General features: G+C 40.2%; 1 protein-coding gene across 3 annotated transcripts in view; it reads left to right on the forward strand.

The window, feature by feature from the left end:
* LOC143021880 (nonsense-mediated mRNA decay factor SMG8) overlaps positions 1-21279 on the forward strand; it is an 82397-nt gene that overhangs the window by 55666 nt on the left and 5452 nt on the right. For all 3 annotated transcript variants that reach the window (XM_076179675.1, XM_076179676.1, XM_076179677.1), the window contains exons 12-17: positions 3098-3238; positions 8520-8710; positions 10460-10662; positions 11542-11790; positions 16996-17142; positions 17499-17633. In XM_076179675.1, coding sequence (XP_076035790.1) covers positions 3098-3238; positions 8520-8710; positions 10460-10662; positions 11542-11790; positions 16996-17142; positions 17499-17633 — 1066 coding nt within the window. The remainder of the gene's footprint in view (positions 1-3097; positions 3239-8519; positions 8711-10459; positions 10663-11541; positions 11791-16995; positions 17143-17498; positions 17634-21279) is intronic.

A 21279-nucleotide genomic window follows, 5' to 3' on the forward strand; every position in this document is an offset into this window, starting at 1 on the left:
AGAGAAAGGGTTTAAATGTATTAGACTTGAAATGTCTGAGAAGTATGGTAGGGGTTACTAGGCTGGAGGAAAGGAGAAGTGGGTCTTTGTAAGTGCATATGGGCCTGGCAGTGAGAAGAGTGTAGAAGAAAGGGAGGCCTTTTGGATAGATTTAAATGAGTGCATAGAGAATTTAGGAAGAAATGTAAATGTAATAGTACTGGGAGACCTTAATGCTAGGGTAGGAAATGGTCCAATCGATGGAGTGGTTGGGAAATGTGGAGTTCCAGGAAAGAATCGTAGTGGAGAGTTGATGGTGGAAATGTGTCTAGAAAGAGAGTTGATGATAGCAAATACAGTGTTTCGGAAGAAAGTCAAGCATAAGTACACATGGGAGAGAGTGGTGGAGGGAAGGGTGGTAGATAGAGCGCTAATGGATTATGTAGTGGTAAATAGGATTATGATAGGAAGAGTTAAAGATGTACATGTGCTAAGGGGAGAGAGTGGGGGAATATCAGATCATTTTCTGGTGGAAGGTAAATTGAGAGTGGAGGATAGATGGAGAAAGAGGAAAGGGACAAAAGGTTGGGAGGTTCTTAGAGTGAACTCTTTGAATGAAAAGGGAAAGGAAAAGGAGTACAAAAAGAAGCTGAAGGAGGAGTGGGAGGGAGTAAAAGATAGAGTGGAGCTGGGTGTGGAGGAGGAATGGGGATAGTTCAAGGAGGGAGTCATAAAGTGTGCAAGGATGGTGTGTGGAACAAGAAGGACAGGGGGAAATAGAAGAAAGGGTAGTGAATGGTGGAATGAGGAAACAAAGAAGGTTGTAGAAGAGAAGAAGTGAGCTTTCACAGATTGGTTACAAAATAGGACGAGGGAGTCATATGAGAGGTACAAAGAAAAGAAAAGAGAAGTAAAGCAAAAGGTAAAGGAGGCAAAGAGGAGAGCAGATGTGAAATGGGGTAAGAGTATGACAGAAAATTTTGAAAGTAATAAAAAGATGTTTTGGAAAGAAATTAAGAGAGGAAGAGGAGGCGAATCAAGGAGAGAAGAAAAGGTAAAAGGTGCAGATGGAGAGATGATAATGGAAGAAGGGGAAGATGGGCAGAATATTTTAGGGAGTTGCTAAATGTGAAGGAGGATAGGGAGGGAAAGATAGCTGCAGTGGGAAATGCGAAGAAAATGAGAGTGATGAGTGAGGAGAATGGAGGAGAAATAAGGAAGGATGAGGTGAAGGCAGTTGTTAAGATGATGAAAGCAGGTAAGGCACCTGGTCTGGATGGATACCATGCAGAATGTCTGAAAAAGGGAGGTACAGTGATGGTGGACTGGTTGGTGATGTTATTTAATGTTTGCTGGAGAGAGGGTAGAGTGCCGGAGGACTGGAGGAGTGCCTGTATAGTTCCTCTTTACAAGGGAAAAGGGGACAAGTGTGAATGTAGTAGTTTCAGAGGGATTAGCTTGTTAAGTGTAGTTGGGAAGGCTTATGGGAGGATCCTGATTGAGAGGATTAGGAGAGGAACAGAAGGAGTAATTGGTGAGGAACAGTGTGGATTTAGGACAGGTAGAGGTTGTGTAGATCAGATCTTTGTGGTAAGACAGATATGTGAGAAAGCTATAGGAAAGGGGAAGGATGTTTTTTGGGCTTTTATGGATCTGGAAAAGGCTTATGATAGGATAGACAGAAAGGCACTTTGGGAGGTACTGCAGATATACGGGATAGGAGGAAAGCTTCTGGGAGCTGTCAAGAGTTTTCATGAGAGTAGTAGAGCTTGTGTCAGGATTGGAAATGGAGAGAGTGAGTGGTTCGAGGTAAAGGTGGGACTTCGTCAAGGATGCGTTATGTCACCCTGGCTGTTCAACTTATACATGGATGGGGTAGTGCGAGAGGTAAATGCAAGGGTAGTGGGCAAGGGATTGGAGATGGTTAAAGAAAGTGGAGAAAAGTGGGAGGTGAGCCAGCTGTTGTTTTACGGACGACACTGCACTTGTGGCAGGATCGGAGGAGGGATTGAGGAAGTTGGTGGCAGAGTTTGGGAGAGTATGTGATAGAAGAAAGCTAAAGATAAGTGTGGGTAAAAGTAAGGTGATGAGATGTACAAGGGGTGAAAGTGGCTGTAGACTGGAAGTGAGCATTAAGGGAGAGCGACTGGAGGAAGTGGATAGTTTTAGATACTTGGGTGCAAACGTGACAGGAAAAGGTGGAGTGAAGGTGGAGGTAGAATGTAGATTGAGAGAAGCGAGTAAATGCCTTGGTGGATTAAAGAGTGTAATGAGGAATAGACATTTGGGAATGGATGCTAAGGGGATGGTTTGGACACATGGAAAGAATGAGTGAAGAAAGACTAGTAAAAGAGGTATGGAAGTCAGATGTGGAGGGAGTGAACATGAGGGGACGTCCTAGGATGAGGTGGATGGATGGGGTGAAGGGGGCTTTGGGGAAGAGGGGAATGTCTGTTGAGGAAGGACGGGAGAGGACAGAAGACAGGGGTGAATGGAGAATGGTTTTATATGGATGATGTTGTGATTGCATGATGTGGAATGGGCGGGGGGATGGGGGGTAAGGTAGTATGTGTGAGCAAAATTTGATGCAACCCGAAGGGATTTCTCGCCGTCCTCTCCTTTTATGCAATGGGGGGACGGAGAAGGGGGGTCGCCGATTTAAGGAAGCGGCCTTGCTTTGGATGTGCTGTGTCTTGCGACACTGCTTCTGACCCAGGGCAATGGACAAGGTGCAGGGATGATCGGTCATCCAGGAGGTGCTCAGATAAGGGGGAGGGTGGAGGGGTGTGGAGTGTATTCAGGGATGGAATGGGTGGAAATGATTTTATGGCTTTTTCTTTTTGGCTACCTCCCTTGTAAGGGGGAAAATGCCTTGGTATATGTATGTATGTATTTTATTTTTTTCTTCACAGAATGAAATTACTGTAGATGCACTCACCATACAGAAGACACTATCATCCTACAACTGTCCCATTAATTATCACTAAACAACAACAACAGTATTTCTTCCTTGAGTAACATAATGACAGTTATGTGGGAGCTGTGGGTATCTTGCAAGAAAGATCTGGCACAACAAACTTATTTATTTATTTTATTAGTATTATGTTTTCTTCAACAGGTTGTCAGTCGCTTGCGAAGTTTACTGGAGACAGAGTTGAGGTTCAGTAGTGCTAGGTGCTACAAGGTTTTACCACTTGCCATTGCTGCATACAAGGAAGGCTTGCCACCTCACTACACTCAAATGCATCACCAGGAGATGGTCAGTGTACATTTATTTTATTGACTGAATGGTTTTTAGTTTCCTCTCAGTCAAATAAAACAATATTTCATTTCTTGGAATGCAATCCCAGAGTATAACTGAGGTGCTTGTGAGTTTATCAAGGTGACTTTAACTCATTCATGCCCAGAGTTCCATCTCAAGTTAAAGTCTGGGGTTGGCTGTAATGAAATTCCTGAAGTGCCACAAATGGGTTAATATATATATATATATATATATATATATATATATATATATATATATATATATATATATATATATACACATATATATTTTTCCACTATTTTTGTTGTTCAAAAAATATGAGTGTAGAGGATACAGATGGTTTACCAATTTTGCTGATGTCTTGTTCCAAAATGCCGTGCTATCTATTTATTTCATTTAATTTATCTTATTTTTTTTTTTTTTTTTTTACTATATAGTGGTAACCAGAAGAAGAATAGAAAGAATTTTGGATGTACATGTTCTAAGGGGAGAGAGAGTGGGGTATTGGCTGCATGTTATTGTGGCAAAGTAGCATGCAGTTGATACTTTAGGGTCTATATGGGGTGCCCCTATGGACCAGAGCCACACATCATTTTGTCTATGATAGAGGAAAACTCTGTTCATAGAGAAATGATGACACTTTTATGCTACGACTGTCCCTCCGCTATGCTGTCCCCCAACCCCTTGTTGCTGTCCTGTACCATTTCTCTGATTATTCATTTTCTGTTTTTGCCGACCCTGTGGTGGGGGAAGAGAATACTACCACCAAGTTTTCCCACTTGAGTCATAAAAGGTGACAAAAAGGGACAGGGGATGGTATTGAGTCCTACTACCTTTAGCCCCGAAAGGGGACATTCCTAAAAACAAAAGAAAAGGCATAAGAGGGTCTGGGAGTTTTCCCACCAGTACCCTAAGGTTTGGGTTTTTTAATGTGCGTGGACATGGCACAGATAAGAGTAAGAGGGAAGAGATTGGCAGTATGTTTGTGAGAAGAAAGATGGATGTGCTGGCTTTGAGTGAAACTAAAATGAAAGGAAAGGGCAACTGTGAGTTTGGGAGTGTAGCTGGGAGGTACTCAGGAGTGAAGAGGGGACGAGGGAGAGAAGAGATAAGTAAGCGGGTAGTGGAGTGGAAGGAGGTTTCATCAAGGTTGATGTGGATGAAGGTGAAGCTGGGAAGGGAGATGTGGGTTTTTGTAAGTGCGTATGGACCTGGTAGTGAGAAGAGCGTAGAGGAAAGGGAGGCTTGTTGGGTAGATATAAATGAGTGTATAGAGGGATCAGGGAGAAATGTCAATGTAGTTGTATTGGGAGACCTAAATGCTAGGGTAGGAAAGGAGCCAATAGACAGAGTGATTGGGAAGTATGGAGTTCTTGGTAAAAATCGTAGTGGAGAAATGATGGTGGAGATGTGTCTTGAAAGAGAGTTGATGATAGCTAATACAATATTTAAGAAGAAAGTCAAGCATAAGTACACATGGGAGAGAATGGTGGATGGAAGGGTGGCAAATAGAGTGTTAATGGACTATATAGTGGTGATCAGTAGTATGGTTGGAAGAGTTAAGGATGTACATGTTCTAAGGAGAGAGAGTGGTGGAATATCAGATCATTTTCTGGTGGAAGGTAAAATGAGAGTGGAAAATAGGTGGAGAAAGAAGAAAAGGACAGAAGGTAGGGAGGTACTTAGAGTGAACTGCTTATATGGGGAAAAAAGGAGAGTGAGTTTAAGAAGAAACTGAAAGAGGAGTGGGAGGGAGTAAGAACTAGGAGTGGAGGAGGAAAGGGGATGGTTCAAGGAGGGAGTCATAAGGTGTACAAAGATGGTGTGTGGAACAAGGAGGGTGGGAGGAAAAAGAAGGAAGGGTAGTGAGTGGTGGGATGAGGAAGCAAAGAAATGTGTAGAAGAAAAGAAGCAGGCATTCATAGATTGGCTGCAAAATAGGACGAGGGAATTGTATGAGAGGTACAAAGTAAGTTAAGCATAAGATAAAGGAAGCAAAGAGGAGAGCAGACGTGAAATGGGGTAAGAGTATGACAGAAAATTTTGAAAGCAATAAAAAGATGTTCTGGAAGGAAATCAAAAGAGAAAAAGGAGGCGAATCAAGTAGAAAGGAAAAGGTAAAAGGTGCAGATGGAGAGATAATAATGGAAGAGAAGGCAGTGAGAGGAAGGTGGGCAGAGTATTTTAGGGAGTTGCTAAATGTGGAGGATAAGGAGGGAAAGGTAGTTGTGGTGGGGGCCGCTAAGAAAATGAGAGTGATGAGTGAGGAAAATGGAGGAGAAATAGGGAAGGATGATGTGAAAGCAGCTGTTAAGATGATGAGAGCAGGTAAGGCACCTGGTCTGGATGGATGCCATGCAGAATGTCTGAAGAAAGGAGGTACAGTGATGGTGGACTGGCTGGTGAGGTTGTTTAATGTTTGTTTTAGAGAGGGTAGAGTAAATGAGCCTGATATTTTGTGTTAAGTGGAGACTAGACTCCCAAAAAATATTGACCTACAGTTAAGTAACAATAGATACACCTGTATAGTTCCACTTTATAAGGGAAAGGGGGACAAGTGCGAGTGTAGTAGTTTCAGAGGGATCAGCTTGTTGAATGTAGTTGGGAAGGCGTATGGGAGGGTCTTGATTGAGAGTATTAGGAGAGGAACAGAGGGAGTAATTGGTGAGGAACAGTGCGGGTTTAGGACAGGTAGGGGTTGTGTAGATCAGATCTTTGTGGTAAGACAGATATGTGAGAAAGCTATAGGAAAAGGTAAGGATGTTTTCTGGGCTTTTATGGATCTGGAAAAGGCTTATGACAGGGTAGATAGAAAGGCACTGTGTGAGGTACTGCTGATATATGGGATAGGAGGAAAGCTGTTAAGAGCAGTCAAGAGTTTTTACGAGAGTAGTAGAGCTTGTGTTAGGATTAGAAATTGAGAGAGTGAATGGTTTGAGGTAAAGGTGGGACTTTGTCAGGGATGTGTTATGTCACCCTGGCTGTTCAATCTTTACATGGATGGGGTGGTGCGAGAGGTGAATGCAAGGGTAGTGGGTCAGGGGTTGGAGATGATTAAAGAAAATGGAGAAAAGTGGGAGGTGAGCCAGCTGTTGTTTGCTGACGACACTGCGCTTGTAGCAGGATCAGAGGAGGGATTGAGGAAGTTAGTGACAGAGTTAGAGCAGGTGTGTGAAAGAAGGAAGCTGAAGATAAATATGGGTAAAAGTAAGGTGATGAGATGTACAAGGGGAGAGAGTGACAGCAGGCTGGAGGTGAGCATTAAGGGTGAAAGACTGGAGGAAGTGGATAGTTTTAGATATTTGGGTGCAAATGTGGTAGGAAAGGGAGGAGTGAAGGTGGAGGTAGAATGTAGATTGAGAGAAGCGAGTAAATGCCTTGGTGGATTTGAAAAGTGTAATGAGAACTAGACATCTGGGAATGGATGCTAAGAGGAGGTTATATGAAGCAGTGATTGTACCAACAGCATTGTATGGGGCAGAAACATGGAACATAAGAGAGGTAGAGAGAAGGGGTTTGAATGTGTTTGAGATGAAATGTCTGAGAAGTATGATAGGGGTTACTAGGCTGGATAGAGTAAGAAATGAGGAGGTGAGGAGGGGAACAGGGGTGGAAAGGGAACTGGGAGATAGGGTTGATGAAAGGATATTAGGATGGTTTGGACACATGGAAAGAATGAGTGAAGAAAGATTAGTAAAAGAGATGTGGAAGGCAGATGTGGAGGGAGTGAACATGAGGGGATGTCCTAGGATTAGATGGATGTATGGGGTGAAGGGGGCTTTAGGGAAGAGGGAATGTCTGTTGAGGAAGGATGGGAGAGGACAGAAGACGGGTGAATGGAGAATGGTTGTATATGGATGATATTGTGATGCATGAGGTGGAATGGGTGGGGGATGGGGGGTGAGGTAGTATGTGTGAGCAAAATTTGATGCAGCGGGAAGGGATTTCTCCCTGTCTTCTCCTTTTATGTATGGGGGGACGGAGAGGGGGTTCGCCAATTTAATGAAGCAGCCTTGCTGTGGATGTGCTGTGTCTTGCGACACTGCCTCTGACCCAGGGCAGTGGACAAGGTGCAGGGATGACCTGTCATCCAGGAGGTGCTAAGATGAGAGGGAGGGTGGAGGGGAGTGGAGTGTATTTAGGGATGGATTGGGTGGGAATGATTTTATGCCTTTTTCTTATGTGGCTACCTCCCTTGAAAGGGGGAAAAAGCCTTGGTATATGTACGTATATACTAGTGAGGGACACCAGTCTAAAGTTTGTAGGATCCTCTCTATTTCCTCCTTTATGTATTGGTACTATAATTGCTTTTTTTCAATCTTGCGGCACCTTTCTCTCTTTTAGTGAGAAGTCTATTATCTTGTGTAGTTTATTTGACAGTTCATCAATACACTCTTTCACTATCCAATTTGCAATTCCATCTGGTCTGTGCGACTTTCTGACATCTAGGCTTTTTATTTGGTGGCTTATTTCCCTTTGTGTTATTTTTATTTCCTTCATCATGGGTGAACTTTCTAGTTGTCCATCCTCCCAGTGTTATGAGCTCTCAATTGTAAAAACAAACCTGAAATGTCTGATCATAACTTCTGCCATCTCTGTGTCATCTATGTATTCTTGTCTCCTTCACGCAATTTTACTATATCATGCTTATCCTTTAGTTTGTCATTTATATACCTGTAAAAGAGTTTCGGTTGATCCTTACATTTGTCTATGGTATGCCCTTTCATGTTCTCTTTTCTTTCCTGCGCATGTTTACATATTTGTTTCTAAGTTTTTATATGATTGCCATTTAGATGTTTTCCTGTCTTTTTTCCATTTTTTACAGGCTTTATCTCTCCTGGCTTTAGCCTCACTACATCTTTTGTTGAACCAACATTTTACATACATCTCTTTTTGTTTCTTTTTTGGTATATATTTGTTAATTCCTTCTTTGTACTTTTCTTTGAATATGTTCCATTTGTCTTCCATATTTGTTTCCTCTTTAGAGAACCTATCCCAATTTGCATTTTGGAAATATTTCCTTAGTTTTACAAAGTCCTTGTGTGTGTATTTTTACCTAGTTGTATTATTTAGTTTTACAAAGTCCTTGTGTGTGTTTTTTTACCTAGTTGTATTATAAGGGAAGGGAGCTATGCCCGTGGTGACCCATCTTTGTATCTTTCAGCATCAAGTTTATTAATGTGTGTGTGTGTGTGTGTGTGTGTGTGTGTGTGTGTAAGGGGTTAAAAGTCATTGGGATATGTATTGTTATTAACTTTTTTTTTTCTTCTGTCTTTAGCTGGAGGTGGCTATGAATGTGCTTAGCACTCAAGCCCGTGGACCCATGTATGAATCATTTGTCGGCCAACTTGAAGAGGAATGTGAACACATCTGGAGAGACAGTCGTATGGGTTGTGAAGTCTTATCCCTGACAGGTAGCACCTGCAAGCATCCCAAGCACCGGTTGAATGGTGAAGAAGATCCAGACAGGTAAAGACTTGAAGTTGTTGAATTTATAATACTTTATTGTGTGGACACCTAAGAATAGTTTTTCACTCCCACTTGGGATTGATGGGTAAGATTGAAATCACATTAGAAGTGAATCATTTGTTATTTGTAGATGACGCTCTGCCTGTGGCTGATTCAAAGAAGAGACTGAAATAGCTGATTACTGAGTTTGGAAGAGTGTTTGTGGAAAAAACTTAGGAGTCATTGTAGGAATCTGTTCGGTATGTTGAATCTGTAGATGTGAAGGGTGAGAGGGCATTTTAACTATCTGGGATTGTATGTGGGTGCATCTTTAGGAGTTTAGTTTGCACAAAAGATAAATAGATAAATAGAAAATAAATAGATAGAAAAATAATAATAAATAAAGAATAGAAAAGAAGATGAAGGAAACGAATTGCATAGTTAGGAATGTAGTTCTATCCAGAAGAAAATTAACAATGTAATCACCAATCACCCAGACCAGCTGGTACCTACATCTCATTAGTAAGCCATGAGGAATCCCATCTTTGTCACCTATGAAGTATGTGTAAGTACATCCATACACAACAGGATGGAGGAGGGGGGTTGCTGATTAAATGAAACAGCCTTGCTGTGGATGTGCTGTCTTACTGCACTGATTCTGACCCAGGGCTATGGGTGAGATATAGGGATGACCTGTCATCCAGGAGGAACCACACATATTTACCTAGTTGTATTATATGGGAAGGGAGCTATGCTCATAGTGACCCATCTTTGCATCTTTTAGCATCTAGTTTGTTCTCAAGTTCTTGTATGGTTTTTGCACACATTTTTTTTTTGTCTAATTTGTTCCAGACATCTATCAATCTGTGTGTGTGTGGGGGGGGGGGGGGTTGCCAAATAAATGAAGCGGCCTTGCTGTGGATGTGCTGTGTCTTGCAACACTGCTTCTGACCCAGGGCAGTGGACAAGATGCAGGGATGACCCATCATCCAGGAGGAGCCAAGATAAGAGGGTAAAGGGGAGTGGAGTATGTAGGGGATGGAGTAGGTGGGAGTAGTTCCTATGCCTTTTTCTTTTGGCTACTTCCTGTGTAAGAGGGAAAAAACCTTTGGTATATGTATATGTATAACCCTATCAAATGCCTTTTGTAAATCTAGAAAAGCACAATCCACCCATCCGTCCCTTTCTTGTATTATGTCTATTAGCCTTGAATAAAAACAAATCAAATTGTGTGTGTGTACACACACATATTTTTTTATCTGAGCCAGGGCAGTGGGTAGGATACATGGATGACCCATCATCCATGAGGAGCTAAAATGGGAGGGGGAAAGGGTGGTGGATGGGAGTAGGTATGTGCCTTTGACTTGGCTATCTCCCTTATAAGGGAGGGAAGCTCTTGGTATATAGATTATTTTCTCTCTCTTTTTAAGAAAAAGATATACATTTTGCAGTAAAGGTAATTATCTACTATATTCTTCCAACCCATTGTAACATTATTTCATTGCCTCTTCATCTTTAGAAATACGTTTTCTTTAAGTATGATTAACCTTTGTACTACCATAGCACATTGTACTGCAAGCACCTTAAGGTTTCATTCAGTTAAGGGTCAAACCCAAATTAGAATAGGGTATCATTCAATCAAACATGACCGTGTTCAGTTTTGGAACTAATCCTCAACTGAAAGATTATCTGGTGTTTGCCATGAATTCTGTCAAAGATGCCTGCATCACATAGAAGTCAAATCTTGGTAATGAAATGTTCCTATTACAGTTCTTTGCCAGTTATGAGCCACTCTTCTGGTGTTGTGTATACATCTGTATGCAACTGTGGACGAAGGCAAGGACAGCGTGAAGATCCATTCAGTCTGAAGGCTGCCAATTTGACCTTTTACCAGCAGTTATCGGAATCCTGCTGTTCCCGCCTTGACTCTTTCCAATTTGCAACATTCAAGCCCAGTATCAGCAATGCTAAAGGTGAACTTTGTCTCTTCTTTCTTCTTTTCATCTTCCTCATATTAATCTATGTAAATGGCATAGGTTGGGGAAAAGATGATTCCACAAATTTCTCTTGTAAGCAACTTTAGTGTTATCTGTAGCAATATGGGTTTGTTTCTGTCACTGGCTGGTAAGAGATAAATCATGGGTTGTCAGCTCTCCTTTCATGAAAGAAAAAATGATGGAAAGTTTGTCAGAACTGAGTGAATTCTTTGGCCCAGTCTAGAGACTGAATGGTGGCCCCTTAGGTTTGCACCACCAAATGGAGGTGAGTTATGATGGAGGGATGATGATGATGATGATGATGTCCAACTTGCAGGACCATCACAAGGAGGTACCCATCATTGGTCCCAGGGCTAAAGTAAATCATTAATAGGTGATCCAATGTTTAGGAAAAATAGATGTCATTAGTGGTACCAGTGCTGCAGTGTCATTACAGTTTATGTCATACCTTTTCCTTATTTTATTCATCTTGGTTCTATTTGCTTCTTTTTCATAATAATATTTGTTTTTTCCTCTCTTTTATTCTCTTAATTATGTTAATTGTTTAGGTTCTACACTTCATTTTGATACTCTCTCACCTTTCCTGTGGCCTCCAGAAAGCTTTCTAGAAGCTGCTAGAATCCCTTAGATATGACCAAAAAAAAAGCTATATTAGGTCAGTCTCTCCATACCTTCCTTTCATTATTAAGCTGTACTAATTTGGTTGTGTCCCATTTGCTGAAGTTATGCATTCCATTTCTGGTATAGAGTGGTGTGTGTGACTTCCATCTCAAGAATGGATTTTTTTCTTTCTTTCTTTTCTTTTTCTTTTTCTTTCTTTCCTTTTAAGCTGAACCATAGTCTTTCTACCTACAGCTGCATCATTTTCCACCTGTTCTGACAAAATGGCTTCAAGCTACAAAGACCAGGCTATGAAGCAGGAGAATAAGGAAAAAGATGATCCAACTACCTCTGAGCACAATACCCCAGGATTGAGTCTTGGACAGAGTGGGGGAGGCCTAAGTGAAACAAGGGACGGAACTAGCATGACAGCTGACAATTCTAACACTGGTTCACAGGTGATCATTACACTCATGAAAGAAGACACCAAGGCAGCTCCAAAAGGTAAGGTTGGAAGGTGTTTCTCAGAGGATCTTGAAACCACTTGAGTGGGACTGTGTTCAGATGTACAGGGTCATAATAGGTTTTATTCATACACCACAGTTATAAGTCATAGTCCAGGTAGTTGTTATTGTCCACTCAAATATGTAGTGGATATTCTCCTGTTAGGTTATTTTGTTTGTATGTTCACTTTTCCCAGCAGCCAGGTTCTACATTGGTTATGCAAAAACAAGAACATCATGAGAACAATTCAATGCTATATTTCTCCCCATCATCTTTTCTGCATGAGGGGACGGAGAAGGGGGGGTCACCAATTTAATGAAGTGGCCTTCATGTGGATGTGCTGTGTCTTGCGACACTGCCTCTGACCTAGGGCAGTGGACAAGATCCAGGGATGACCCATCATCCAGGAGGTGCCAAGATAAAAGGGAGGGTGGAGGGGAGTGGAGTGTATTAGGGATGGAATGGGTGGGAATGGTTTTTATTCCTTTTTCTTTTTGGCTACCTCCCTTGTAAGGAGGAAAAAGCCTTTGGTATATGTATGTATGATTTTGTACACTATTGTCAGTGAATGTTTGATTGAGATAAATTATTTTTAGTTGGTTATTTTTCACCCTGTCTGGGGTACTGGCTGCATGTTATTGCGAGGTTAAAATCAGCTCAGTAGCATGCAGTTGATACTTTAGGGTCTATATGGGGCACCTCATTTTGTCTGTGATAGAGGAAATCTCTATTCATAGAGAAATTATGCTACTTTATTATACTGCAACTGTCCCTCTGTTATGCTTCCCCCCCCTGTTAATACTGTCCTGTACCACTTCTCTTATTTTAGCACCTCCTGAATGACGGGTCATCCCTGCACCTTGTCCACTGCCCTGGGTCAGAAGCAGTGTCGCAAGACACAGCAAGGCCGCTTCATTAAATCGGCGACCCCCCCTCTCCGTCCCCCATTGCATAAAATGAGAGGACGGGGAGAAATCCCTTCGGGCTGCGTCAGATTTCGCTCACACATACTACCTCACCCCCCATCCACCCGCCCATTCCACCTCATGCTATCACAACATCATCCATATACAACCATTCTCCATTCACCCCTGTCTTCTGTCTTCTCCCATCCTTCCTCAACAGACATTCCCCTCTTCCCCAAAGCCCCCTTCACCCCATCCATCCACCTCATCCTAGGACGTCCCCTCATGTTCACTCCCTCCACATCTGCCTTCCACACCTCTTTTACTAGTCTTTCTTCACTCATTCTTTCCATGTGTCCAAACCATCCCAATATTCTTTCATCAACCCTATCTCCCAGCTCCTTTTCCACCCCTGTTCTCCTCCTCACCTCCTCATTTCTCACTCTATCTAGCCTAGTAACCCCCATCATACTTCTCAGACACCTCATCTCAAACACATTCCAACTCCTTCTCTCTTCTTCTCTTATGTTCCATGTTTCTGCCCCATACAGTGCTGTTGGCACAATCACTCCTTCATACAGTCTCCTCTTAGCATCCATTCCCAAATGTCTATTCCTCATTACACTCTTTAATCCACCAAGGCATTTACTCGCTTCTCTCAATCTACATTCTACCTCCACTTTCATTCCACCTTTCCCTGCCACAATTGCACCCAAGTATCTAAAACTATCCTCTTCCTCCAGTCGCTCTCCCTTAATGGTCACTTCCAGTCTACTGCCACTTTCACCCCTTGTACATCTCATCACCTTACTTTTACCCACATTTATCTTTAGCTTTCTTCTATCACATACTCTTCCACCAACTTCCTCAATCCCTCCTCCGATGCTGCCACAAGCGCAGTGTCGTCCGCAAACAAACTTGTGGCTAATTACCAAAAGAAAGAGATTAGATATTTTGTGTTGGTTTTCATTTGTCCTGCCGTTGTTCCGAACTAAAACTACTACAAGTGCAGAAGAAATATTATCTAGAACAGTAAGATTAGCAAATAGCGAACAGTACAAAAATATATGGATAAAAAAAGAAATGAGTGAGGAAGAAAAAGAGAAAGAAAAAGAACTTAGGAACAAGGCTAACGAAAAGAATGAGAAAAGAACTGAAAAGAAAAGAAAAAAAACTTTTTTTGGAGTGATAGATATGAGGCTTAGAAAAAAAAAGATATATAAGGAAAATGGAAACAAAACGGAAAAAGAAGAGGAGAAAAGAAATTAAAAATAGCTTATACTAGTATAGATGGAATAATCTCAGGAATGAACGAATTAAATGATTATCTAGTCTTAGAAGAACCAGACATAATGGGAATAGTAGAAACTAAAAGTATACCCTAACTCCCTACACTGTGGGACAAGGTTTATACAATTGTTGGACAAAAAATAGAAAGAACAAACAGGGCAGAGGAGTTCTAATTTTGACCAAGAAAGATTTAAATGTAACAAAAATAACTAAAGGAAAAAATAATGTAGAATCAGTTATGATACAAGTCAAAGGCAAACAAATGAAGAAAAGAAAATTTGCAGTGGTATATGTGCCCCCCAAAACACAAGCCTGGACAGAAAGGGATCATTCCAAGTTACTAGAAGATACAAAAGATGAATTAATTGAAATACTGAAAGACGGAGGAAATACAGTAATTATGGGTGACTTTAATTCAAAAGAAATATGTTGGGAAGAAATGACAGTGAAGGGGGGAAGAGGAACACTGGGGCAATGTCCTCCATGACTTGACCATTGAATACACAATGACCCAGTGGATTAGAGAAAATACTAGATATAGAGGAAATGAAGAACCCTCAAAATTAGACTTAATACTTACGACAGAACCTGAGATTGTCGAAAATTTTTATTACAAAACTCTGATAGGAAAAAGTGACCACATACTAATAGAAATGGAATTGAAAGAACAAATGGATCAAAGCAAAAACGATAAACATAGAATAGGAAGATCAATGTATAACAGAACAAATTTTGAGAAACTTAAAATATTCTTTCGCAATGCAAACTGGGAAAAATTCCAAAACGAAGATACAGGGATAGAAGAAAAATGGAACTTACTAAAAGAAATTAATAATGAAGGAGTGAATAAACATGTACCACAATAAAAAATATAAAAAACATATATAAAAAGCTGGTACAACAAAAGATGTAGTGAAGCTAAGGACAAAAGAGAGAAAGCTTGGAAAAATGGAAAAGAGATAAGAAACCAAGCAAATGGCAAACGTACATCAAACTAAGAAACGAATATGTAAAAATACGCAGAGATGAAAAGAGAAACTACAAAAAAAATATAATAGATAAATGTAAGGAAGAACCCAAACTATTTTACAAGTATGTAAATGGAAAACTGAAAAACAAACAAGAAATAGAAAAATTGCGCCAAGACAAAAAGGAATATACAGAAGAACTGGAAATGGCTGAAATTATGAACAACCACTTCAAATCAGTATTCACAATAGAAAACTCTCCTAACTGTGTAGAAAAAGAGAGAATTATCCCTAGCAATGAAAGAAATAATCATAACACAAAAAGAAATCAGTGACCAAATTAAAACCCTTGATGTGAGAAAATCACATAGCCCAGACGGAATTGCAAACTGAATACTGAAAGAATGTATGGAAGAATTAACTGACAAAATATATAATATAATTAAATTCTCACTTAAAGAAGGAAAAGTACCATTGGACCGGAAGAAGGCAAACATCATACCAATTTATAAGGGAGGTTTAATAAGGAAGATCCATTTAACTATAGACCGGTCTCACTAACAAGCACAATAGCAAAAATTTATGAAAGAGTTGTCAAAAACAGATGGGTTAAGTACCTGGAAGAAAAATCTATACTGAATCCAAATCAATTTGGATTCAGACAAGGGAGATCATGTACAACAAATTTTATCTGCTTCTACTCAAGATTAATACACATAATACAAGAAAGAGATGGATGGGCGGACTGTACTTTTCTGGACCTACAAAAGGCATTTGATAAGGTACCACATAGGAAACTTATAAAAAAGTTAGAGTCAAAAGGTGGCATCAGAGGAAGATTATTGGAATGGATGAAAGACTTCCTGATTGGGAGGGAAATGAGAGTTGTAATTAGAGAAAAATCCTCCAACTGGGAAGAAGTAAAAAGCAGTGTCCTGCAAGGATCAGTACTGGCCCCGATCATGTTCGCCATATACATTAATGACATGAATTAAGGTGTGGAGTGCTATATGAATTTCTTTGCAGATGACGCAAAATTACTAAAGAAGGTAAAAAGGAAGAGGACTGCAACTCATTGCAACAAGAACTGGACACAATCTGGAATTGGACTCAAAAGTGGAAAGTAAAATTTAATATAAAGAAATGTAGTATAATGGAATTTGGAAAGAGTAAAAACAGAATATCAAAAGATTACAGAATTGGGGAAGAAAAAGTAAATAAATTATTCGGAGAAACCTAAAATTTATTGAGGTCAAAGTGGCATTTGCTTAATTGGATGAAGAAATGATGAAGAAAATACTAACTACACTAATAAGACCAAAACTTGAGTACGCAGCATCACTTTGGACACCCAGTACCAAAAAGAATATTAAGAAACTAGGAAGAATACAAAGAGCACCAACTCTCGCCGAACAAACATATGAGCAAAGACTGTCCAAATTTAATCTACCAACTTTGGAACAGAGAAGAGAAAGAGGTTTGCTGACTATCTACAGAATAATGAAAGGAGTGGAAGTTTTAGACAGGAATGACTTGTTAGTGTAGGACAATGGGAAAATGAGAGGACATGGAAAAAAACTGAAAAAGGACAGTTATAAAAGAAACTTGAAAAGGAACAGCTACCCACACAGAGCGATAAGTACATGGAACAAATTAGACAATGAAACAGTATGTGCAAACATTATACAAGATTTCAAGATAAAACTTGATACGGAGAGATACAATGACGGGGTCACCATGAGCATAGCTCCCTTCCCATATATTACAACTAGGTAAATACAATCTCCTCTTATCCTCCATTCCCAAATATCCATTCCTCATTACACTTTTTAATCCACCAAGGCATTTCCTCGCTTCTCTCAGTCTGCATTCTACCTCCACCTCCACATTCGCACCCAAGTATCTAAAACTATCCACTTCCTCAAATTCTTATTAAGGAGAGGATTATAATCAAATAACATAAAATTATTAAGGTGAGTCATACTATGTTTAAAAATATATACAAATTTATGCAATTGGTACAGTGAAATGAATAATTTCAGAGCGAGGGATGATGGTGCGTCAGGCCTCCACTACTGAATACTTGCCTGGGATGCTTCACTCAGCCTCCCACCCAGGTCTTCTGCCACGTTGGTCGTCTTGGTCACTTGTCTGCCTGGGACCATCGTCACTTTACTCACACAACATTGGTTAGTCAACTAATACAATTATACAATTTCCAGAATTGTTGCATTTTCTTGGATTAATGATGGGTACCACACAAATACAACACTGAGAGCAGCCCAAGGTTTCTTCACAGAGAGTTCTATGTGAGGGTCTAAAGACTGTTGCCAGCTGCTGTGGTGCTGCAGGTTTCCAGTCAATGTAACCCAAGACAGTTATCATCATCATCAACATCTTCAGGGGATGTATGGGGGGTGGGTGGATGCAGGGGTGTCCACATGAATTTATGTAGGGGAGGTAAAATAAAAGTTGGTAGTAACTTAGAATATTTGTTAATTTTACATTTCTCTCTAGCAATAACTCAAATTTTCTTTCCTTCAAGGTATCTGTGACCAGCCTGGTTTCCTTACGGGCACGAACTTCCTTTTGCCATGGGATGTTACTGTCAAGATTGAAGATAGGGATAAGTGGCCAGCCATTGCAGACACTCTAGGAAAAAAAGCCCACCTTCTAAAAAGTAAGGATATATGTACACCTTTCCAACAATAGAGTGCTTTACAATGACATCATACTGTGATCACTTATGGAAACAAACATGGTTGAACTGTGTGTATATATCAGGTTCCTTTCAACTTTCAAAGCTATTTTAGCAATGGATATAGTAAGCTACAATTTATTAGCATGATATTATAGTACTTTGGTGCCAGTGCCAAACATACATAGTATTAAATGACTGCAGTGATATTAAAACAGCAACAACTGGAGAAGGGAGGGCTGACTCTGCTTACCACACCACACATGCACTGCACACATACATTATACCTTTAAATTAGCTGTCTTTTGGTCATAGCTTTGATATGTGATGCATATTGAAATGTAATATACACAGTATTTTGTTGTCAGATGATGGTTGAATCAAGAACCAGTTTTCAGTACTTTATATTATTGTTTTTGTTATATTGATGTCCCTATCTGGGGTATTGGCTGCATGTTATTGTATTACCTAGTTGTATTATATGGGAAGGGAGTTATGCTCGTAGTGACCTGTCTTTGTATCTTTCAGCATCTAGTTCGTTCTTAAATTCTTGTATGGTTGAGTTGTTTGGTAACATTGCAGAAATTAATCATGTTTAGGTTGGGGAGTTGTCCAAGAATTTTGTTTCCCTTTTGATATGCTGCCTTTGTGATAAGCCAGTTTGGGTGGAGTGCCAGTGTTGATCAGTGCCAGATCTCCTGCCAGTAGGTGGTGCTTTGTTAAGGGGTTGAAACTGTGGGATGGATCCTCTTGGGGTAGATATATTGGGAGGGATATGTATATATGTTGGTGATAGTGTAGGTTGTCTATTTTATTTGTCTTTGTATTGAAATTATTTCAATGATTACCGTATTTTACGGCTTACAAGACGTATTGTAAGGCAACACCCAGGTTCAAGTGAGCTTGGACACTTGACCAATAGCGACCTGGATTTGTATGTTGAGTCATTACACTATGATGTTAGCTTAAGTACTATTTAATTCAGCCTTTTATATGATGTAAACTCAGTACTTAGCTGTTACAAGTATTTCCAATACCATAATCCTTCCAGTAGTGACGAGTTCTCGGTATTTGAGGATGAATAAATTTCTTTCAAATTTCATATTTGTACATGCATATTTTTTATTTTTTTTTTATTTATTTTCATGAAAATAAAACCACCCTTGGACAATGAAAAATGTATAGTATATTTACTAACCGCCAACTAGTATGTCATCACCATACAAACAAAATCGGACAAGTGATTACGTTATGTAAACAATATGTGCTGTCGCCTGCCACTGAAACCTTTAAAAATTGTACCTATGGTATTTTTATTTACATAGTTGTAAATTTATGATGAGTGCTCCAGCAAATTTGTGATGAGTGCTGGGACAATAGAGTCTTGCAGACTCCTTTCTTTTTATGTTTTTGTTCAGTGGTCAGATATTATGGTGAATGTGTTCTTGTATGTTCCACGTTTCTGCCCCATACAGTGCTGTTGGCACAATCACTCCTTCATACAGTCTCCTCTTCGCATCCATTCCCAAATGTCTATTTCTCATTACACTCTTTAAACCACCAAGGCATTTACTCGCTTCTCTCAATCTACATTCTACCTCCACCTTCACTCCACCTTTTCCTGCTACACTTGCACCCATAAGAGAAGAAGAGAGAAGGAGTTTGAATGTGTTTGAGATGAGGTGTCTGAGAAGTATGGTGGGGGTTACTAGGCTAGATAGAGTGAGAAATGAGGAGGTGAGGAGGAGAACAGGGGTGAAAAAGGATTTGGGAGAGAGGGTTGATGAAAGAATATTAGGATGGTTTGGACACATGGAAAGAATGAGTGAAGAAAGACTAGTAAAAGAGGTATGGAAGGCAGATGTGGAGGGAGTGAACATGAGGGGACGTCCTAGGATGAGGTGGATGGATGGGGTGAAGGGGGCTTTGGGGAAGAGGGGAATGTCTGTTGAGGAAGGAAGGGAGAGGATGGAAGACAGAGGTGAGTGGAGAATGGTTGTATATGGATGATGTTGTGACTGCATGAGGAGGAATGGGCGGGGGGGTGGGGGGTGGGGTAGTATGTGTGAGTAAATTTTGACGCAGCCCGAAGGGATTTCTCCCCGTCCTCTCCTTATATGCAAAGGGGGACGGAGAGGGGGGGGTCGCCGATTAAATGAAGCGGCCTTGCTGTGGATGTACTGTGTCTTGCGACACTGCTTCTGACCCAGGGCGGTGGGCAGGGTTCAGGGATGACCCGTCATCCAGGAGGTGCTCAGATGAGAGGAAGGGTGGGAGGGGTGTGGAGTGTATTTAGGGATGAAATGGGTGGGAGTGTTTTTATGCCTTTCCCTTTGTGGCTACCTCCCTTGGAAGGGGGAAAAAGCCTTGGTATATGTATGTATGTATGTGTTCTTGTATGAGAATTAATTTTCTCTTAGAAATTTCATTCAAATATTAGGGTGCATCTTCCAAGATGCATCGTCTTGCAAGCCGTAAAATACGGTACTTACCTACCTAGTTGTATTTACCTAGTTGTAATATATAGGAGGGGAGCTATGCTCATGGTGACCCATCTTTGTATCAAGTTTTATCTTAAAATTTTGTATAGTGTTTGTACATACTGTTTTGTTGTCTAATTTGTTCCATGTATTAATCGCTCTGTGTGGGAAACTGTTCCTTTTCAAGTTTTTTCTACAACTATCTTTTTTTTTTTTTTTCCGTTTTTTTCCGTGTCCTCTCATTTTACCGTTGTCCCACACTAACAGGTCGTTCCTGTCTAAAACTTCCATTCCTTTCATTATTCTGTAGATAGTCAGCAAATCTGCTCTTTCTCTTCTTTGTTCCAGAGGTGGTAGGTTCAGTTTGGATAGTCTTTGGTTATATGTTAGTTCGGTAAGAGTCGGTGCTAGTTTGGTTGTCGCTCTTTGTAATCTTTCTAGTTTCTTAATATTCTTTTTGGTACTGGGTGTCCAAAGTGATGCTGCGTACTCAAGTTTTGGTCTTATTAGTGTAGTTAGTATTTTCTTGATCATTTCTTCATCCATATAAGTAAATGCCACTTTGATTGACCTCAATAAATTGTAGGTTTCTCCGAATATTTTATTTATATGCTTATCAGGTTTCATGTCCTTTCCAATCATCACTCCAAGATCTTTTTCATTTTTTTTTTTTTTTTTTTCCCTTTCTCCAATTCTGTAATCTTTTGATATTCTGTTTTTACTCTTTCCAAATTCCATTATACTACATTTCTTTATATTAAATTTCACTTCCCACTTTTGAGTCCAATTCCATATCGTGTCCAGATCTTGTTGCAATGAGTTGCAGTCCTCTTCCGTTTTTACCTTCTTAAGTAATTTTGCATCATCTGCAGAAAAATTCATATAGCACTCCACACCTTCATTCATGTCATTAATGCATATGGCGAACATGATCGGGGCCAGTACCGATCCTTGCGGGACACCGCTTTTTACTTCTTCCCAGTTGGAGAATTTTTCTCTAATTACAACTCTCATTTTCCTCCCAATCAGGAAGTCTTTCATCCATTCCAATAATTTTCCTCTGATGCCACCCTTTGATTCTATCTTATTTATTAATTTCCTATGAGGTACCTTATTGAATGCCTTTTGCAGGTCCAGAAAAGCACAGT

The sequence above is a fragment of the Oratosquilla oratoria genome, chromosome 43 (genome assembly GCF_046742065.1).
Source record: "Oratosquilla oratoria isolate Oo_2021 chromosome 43, ASM4674206v1, whole genome shotgun sequence".
Taxonomy (NCBI): Eukaryota; Metazoa; Arthropoda; class Malacostraca; order Stomatopoda; family Squillidae; genus Oratosquilla; species Oratosquilla oratoria.